This window comes from Etheostoma spectabile, chromosome 17 (assembly GCF_008692095.1).
Source record: "Etheostoma spectabile isolate EspeVRDwgs_2016 chromosome 17, UIUC_Espe_1.0, whole genome shotgun sequence".
In the NCBI taxonomy this organism is placed as follows: domain Eukaryota; kingdom Metazoa; phylum Chordata; class Actinopteri; order Perciformes; family Percidae; genus Etheostoma; species Etheostoma spectabile.
Genome location: NC_045749.1, coordinates 5,830,914 through 5,837,468, shown reverse-complemented (window position 1 = coordinate 5,837,468; position 6,555 = coordinate 5,830,914). Strand labels below are relative to the sequence as shown.

Here is a 6,555-nt window from a genome sequence, read left to right as displayed (position 1 = left end):
CACACACACACACACACACACACACACACACACTGGACACTGTTGTGTTTACACTTCACACCTCTTTTTCTTGTGGAATGCCAGCATGCTAAAATATGATCTCATTTGGTTCAGTGCAAAAAGATCAAAGCCGGCGCAATGGCAGTTCTTCAATCTCTGTGTACATGAGACTAAAGACTCAGAGAGAAAGTTCACTTTAAAATTAAAAAGGAAATAATTCTGTTAACATGTGGGAAGTGCCGTCTTTCAGGAGTCCGTTTTTTGGCATTCTGCTATTCTGTACTAATACTTCTTTTTAATGTGAAGTGTGAGTAGATGAAACTGTGTGCTACACAATGCACAATTGCTGCAATGACACAGCTATGCATGACACAGCTCACATGTAGCAATGTTAAGTCCCTACACTTTGATGTAGGTGTAATTTTTAGAGACCTTACAGTTCAACTTTAGGGTGGGAGAGTGTGAAACTCTTTTGGCTAATTCTGGCATTTTCAACTCATGTATAATCATGTGTTTTAGCAATGTCCCCTTAAATAAACAGAATTGAGTTGCGTGTTGTGTATGTTCTTGTGTTGTTATGACGCTATTTTCTGTTTTAGGAGACCAAGTGGTATGATGAGACGACGGTAGAATTGATGGCTCCCACCATGCTTCCTGAGCTGCACCTTCTTAAACGGGTAAAGCACTTCAACACTTCACAGCTTCTGGACTTTGTAATCTAGTGGAAACTAGACTGTTAAGTTTATCTTCCTCCCTGCTGAGGATTAGCTAAGTGATGTGCGTGTAGAGTATTGATAAATGCTCAACATGTTCAGTTTTAATTTTGAATACCACTCAAATTATTTGTCGATAAAACAGGCACACACTGATACCAAAATCCTTTTATGTTATATTATATGTTTATTTATTGTATGCAGGTAAAGGTGAAGGGTCCACGATACTGGGAACTGTCCGTAGACCTCAGCAAAGAAACACAGCATCTAAAGTCAGTATAGAGTGACATTTCATTAAACATCATCTGTAACTTGTTCAATCACTCAAATAATACCACTAAATACACAGTGTGAATCCACAGGGAAGCTCTCATCTTATGAATTTACTCATTGGTTGACAAATTCAAAGAACAATCTCTCTCTTTACATCTCTCTCAGGTCCATCCTATCCAGAGACGGGGTGTTGTATGTTAAACTCCGGGCCGGCCAGCTGCCCTACAAAGACGACCCTCAGGGCTGGAAGAGCCTGCTTGCCTCCACCGTCAACCACCGCAATTCTGGAGTCAGAGCCTTCGAAGTAAAAACATATAGGCGTCAAACATACCCAATAGGGCTGCAGCTATCGATTATCTTAGTAATCAAGTATTCTACAGATTATTACATTGATTAATCAAGGAACCGGATAAGAAATAATTTTGCTTTATAGTAAATGGCAAAAGTAAATGTACAAAAGTGAGGTTTCCTTTTACCAAAAAAGCAACATTTTTATTGCTTAAATTGCATACAATAACAGGAATAGGTGCTAATGTTTTTGAGGACTGGCTGCACAGGCCACAAAGCCTTTATATTTGTTGGCCAAAGTACATTTTTGGCAGCCCAAATGTAAACATCTGTAATTAAGTCCCAACTTTGAGGAAACAGGTTATGCAGAATAGCTATCCACAGCTAAGCCCAGGTAAATGTTACTGTAAAAAGCTTACAGCAGGGCTATTCAGCTATACTGTTCAGGGGGACACCTTTTCAGAAGGCTAATCTAAGTTTAGAATGAGTGAAGAAAGCAGACATCAGCGGCTAGGTCCGATGACTTCATCGACGTGCATAATAATTAGCCATGTGCAGGTGCCGCTGGTAGAGAGACGGGCTGGTTTGTCTTTGCCAGTTAACAATAATTTGTCCAAGTTTCAAGATTCCTGGCAATGTAAGATAAACGGATATACTCCAAACCGACATCTTTTTGTTAATGTTACCTTGTGTCTGGTCCGCTCCATGAAATGGATGAGTAGACTGGATGTTTTCTGCTGAGATGCTGTAACGTAAGCAATGGCGCCATGCCATTGTGGTGAGCCAGTTCCATTTTACAACAGACACACTGTACAACGTTTTACTTTTCTGCAGCTTAAAATGATCCCAAACTGCAATCTATTGTTCTCTTTCTTAATTTGTAATCCACGTCAATCGTCACGGCAACAGCAGCGTCAGACCATTGTGTGATATAATAATCATTTGTAGTATGATTGACACAGTAATCGGTATAATGTTAGTTAAACAAAGCTTTGAGGCAGAGAATTTTACATGAAAGATTTTTAGTAATCAGTTTAGTCGAGTTACTCAAGGAATCGTTGCAAATTGCAGTTTATGTCATTTATAGTGTTTTATTTTAGATTTTTGTTTCCAATAACATTCCCTTCAATAACTTTGGTTCAAAATAGACCAAAACATTTTAAGAAATAAGTCCACCAATACCCAGATATAAATGGGAGTGATTGGAATTGAATTGACCTCCTCCCCAGTGGCCTGTTGTGTCCAGTCCTGGCAGGTTGTCACTACAGGTTTAACAGGCAACTGTGTGGATGACAGACTATTAATGGTTTCCTGATGGCCTCAGTGTATGCTGTCAACACACCTGCAGGTCCGGGTGGGCGGGGACGAAAAAAAACTTGTCCTCACTGTCTCCCTCAACCTTTTCTTTTTATGCTTTCATCTCACCTTTCTTTATTCCTTCTCTAATTATACTATTTTCTTCCATTAATCCTTTTGCTTTGGATCGTCTAAAATAACCTTAACTCTTCCTCTTACTACTCTGTGATTGTGTTTTATATATGTCCTTGTTTCTTAACACAAAATAAATGTACATTTCTTCATGTGTTTCTGCAGCCTGAAGCCATCTCCACATTCACCTCAGAGCCCGCCTTGGTCTCCTTTGCTGAGTTCTTCTGTAAAAAATCGGAAGATATTAAACACGTGAGTTTAATACAAAGAAGTGGATGTAGGTGACCTATGTGTCTGTTAGACACCAGTGAGCCTCCCTTCTCGCATTTTTGAACGGTTTACCCATCGCGCTCAAGCAGGGAATTTTACGTACTTTATGCATTGTATGACATAATTATCATATTATCAAACATTAACTAACCAGGAAGGAGTTTTTAGCTCCTGGAGGTGCTCTGACTTTAATAATGAAAAGTCACGCAAAGGTTGTTGAATGTTTTATCAGAGCCAAAACTGAAACTGACCTCTAATTCATTCTTTCCTCGACATTAGTTTTGAGTGTGTGGTTGGTCTGGCTATCACTACAGAAACTCTCCGCTCTATTAAAACTCGGCTCCAAGCGCTTTCCTCCCAGCCAACTGGTTTTGGGAGTGAAAACACAAAGATGTGTTTGTTGTTTTTGTCAAAAACAAAATGAACATAGTTCTATTCATCTGCATCCCTGCTAATGTGTGTCCTGAATCAGTTCTTCAGGCTAGCATGTTGATAAGCATTCGCACATTTAGTCACAAATATGTGAAAAAGGACTGTTTGGAATATAGAAGTTGGTATGCCTCATCTGTCCTATCTAAAATCATCCTTAAATAACATTTAAGCATCTAATAGTCATTAAAATGAATGTTCCAATTTTAGCAAAAGGCCAGCTTATGTGTCAGCTCTTATTAAATTATGTCTTTAGCTTCCCAAATAACATTAATATATCAAAATGCATGTAATCACACTGAATGTTTCTATAATAAACAAAATGTGTACCATAATTAAAACCTTAGATCACATGCAGTGCAAAATGATTCTACAAGCAACTACAGCATCTTTCAGGAGATATTGATTAGAAGTAAAAGAATAACAAGTGTTGACCAGACTTTCTGTCTGTGTTTTTATATGGTTTTGTAATAGATTGTAATAAATAAACTGACCCCTTGAAACATGTCTGGATAAGCTGACAAGTTTCCAAGGCTCAACAATGTCTGTGGTCTTAAAAGAGATCTTGGAAATATTTTGAGAAAGTCATTCAACAATGACTTTGTGTGCAGCTGCGTTAAATGCCATACATTTTTCATGTGAAATATCCAAAGCTGTTTTCACTTTGGCAGGAATTTGTGTTCATGTAGTATCCCATTGCTCAAAGTAGGAAGCTGATTCAGAAAAAAGGTTTTCAGGGCCTTTAAATGTAGTACACTGTGAGTAGGAACTTCATGTTTCTCTGTTGCAAAGCGGCCGATTTTCTCAGCTTTAAACACATAATTTTATCTGTCATACACTGGGTAATTTAAAATACATATGTATAGATTGTCAGCACCAAGGCTCAATCTGCTTAGTAATCACTTGACTCCTATTTTCTAAATTAAGAGGTTGCTTCCAGTTAATGAGTTGGCTTGCACAGAGGTTACTAGTTTTAGCATGAACAGTGAAATGGAAGAAAATCAGTCATTTTGTTGCTCAACATTCTATAATTGAATTTTACGACATGGTAATTTTGAGTCCTTTAATTTTAATCATAAAATCTTCAAAGTGATTTGAAAGTCATTAATTTTGCGTTTAGGAGCCCTGTAAAAAACACAAACTTAGGGCGCCTGGGTAGCTCACCTGGTAGAGCGTTCCCCCATATTCAGAGAATCAGTCCTCAACGCAGTGGCCGTGGGTACAATACCGACTTGCGGCCTTTTGCTGCATGTCACCCCCCCTCCCTCTCCCCTTTCATGTCTAAGCTGCTCTGATACAAATTAAGGCCTAACAAAAACTAACACGATATGCGGAAAAGCAAAATGTATCATGATAAAGCATTTAAACTGTAACGCACCAAAACAAGCTTCAAGAAAAAGCATCATTGTTGAGTAAATTACTAAACTAACTTAAAACTGTAGCTGCTAAACAAACCTCGGTGAGCTCTGTATTTGAGATTTTTTTTTTATTGTCATGAAGCCATCTATATTTTGTCAAAATGTGAGAATTGATCTAAAATATGCACCAACCTGTTTGTCTGTGTTGTGTTTGCAGAGGGATGATACTCTTGTGTTGTTCTCGGCTATGCTGTATGAATGTGTGACGCAGGAATGTCCAGAGATGCTGCCCACATATATTGCTGTTGAGCAGGTAACACACACACACACAGACATGCTAATGTGTGCAAATTGGTCCTTCTTTTAATTGTCAGTCCTCTTACTTGTTGATGTTTCAGCATTTGTAGTGCAATTACATTACCAAGCAACAACAATGAAAACATTTTGAAAGATTAATAAAATGAAAGATAAATATAGATAAATAAGATAGATAAAAGACAGAGTTCCTAATAGGTGCTTTTATGAAATTACTTTTGTTTCCCCAAAATTGATTTTTATCACAGAGCTTTGTTTTGAAATACCCAGTGACAGATACACTGACAGATGAAAACTTAAAGTCACATGCAAAGATAACAATTAATTCTTCCCGTGTGATGTTAACATGTTTCGTTGCTGACGTCTTTCAGGCGGTGGGTGCTCTGCGTCGGGGTGACTTGCTGCAGACCTTCCCCTTGTGGCAGATGCGTTTGGTGGTGGAGTTGTGGGACAGCAGGGTGCTGCGGGGTCCAGCTAACCGCCACAACGCTCTGCTCACCTCCGAGTTTCTGCCTGTCATGAAGAACATGGCGGATGTAGCACTAGACAGCTGGCTCAAAGGTGAGAAGGGGCGAGATGGATGGAGAAAGTGTCTGTAAGGGAATAAGAACCCAGATCAATAGAGGGAAGACAACATGTTGTGAATGCTGAAAAAAAGCTCAAAAATCTTCACCTCTTCATTAACACACATCTAGCAGAGAAATTTCCACTGCCATCCTTTTCCATTACAGCAGGGGTCTTCAATGTTAAGGACCCCTTAACTGAAAGAAAGACGGAGCAGGGACCCCCAACTATATTGTACAAAAGTGCATATTAAACTGGCCCCACCTTAGCGTGCCTAAAGCCTTTTTACATACCTTTCATGCATAGAATAAGTATAACTATTAAAAAAGATGTCAACATGATTTTATAAATCATGTTTTAATGTTAAACATTGTAATAATTTATAATTTGTTAATCACACAACATAAATTACATGGAAATGCACCCCAAGCAGCTGGGTGTCCGGTGCCTTGCCTAGCACCTTGGCACCTCTGCCCCTACCACTACCATCTTACTTTAGTCCATATGGGGACTTGAACCAGCAACCTTACAGTTCCCAACCCAGCTCTGACTGAGCTACAGCCACATGATACTGGCACAATGAATCCTAAGGATGAACTGTCTCTGTGTATGGCCTTAGTGACCACCTTAGCATCATTGGGGATTTATTTTGCTAATAATATGTTGGATCCATGTTAGGACTTTTTAATTTTTTTTAAAAACTTTCTAAAAATGAACAATAATTGACTCCATTGACTATGAGGACCCCCTAGGGGTCCTGGGCCATTACAGTAATAAAACATGCAAATACAGCGACCTGGCGGAATAGACAGTGCTGCAAGTTGTTTGAGAGAGAGAATAAAACCAGTATAGTTTGCTGGTATATTGATAATAAACAAAGGCTGACATATATATATATATATATATATATATATATA

The 6,555-nt window shown here is 38.7% G+C and overlaps 1 protein-coding gene across 2 annotated transcripts in view; it reads left to right on the top strand.

Annotated features, from left to right (window-relative positions):
* The window catches only part of anapc1 (anaphase promoting complex subunit 1), a 55,486-nt gene that overhangs the window by 46,244 nt on the left and 2,687 nt on the right, over positions 1-6,555 (top strand). For both annotated transcript variants that reach the window (XM_032541478.1, XM_032541477.1), the window contains exons 46-51: positions 600-677; positions 918-985; positions 1,152-1,290; positions 2,868-2,954; positions 4,977-5,072; positions 5,446-5,635. In XM_032541478.1, coding sequence (XP_032397369.1) covers positions 600-677; positions 918-985; positions 1,152-1,290; positions 2,868-2,954; positions 4,977-5,072; positions 5,446-5,635 — 658 coding nt within the window. The remainder of the gene's footprint in view (positions 1-599; positions 678-917; positions 986-1,151; positions 1,291-2,867; positions 2,955-4,976; positions 5,073-5,445; positions 5,636-6,555) is intronic.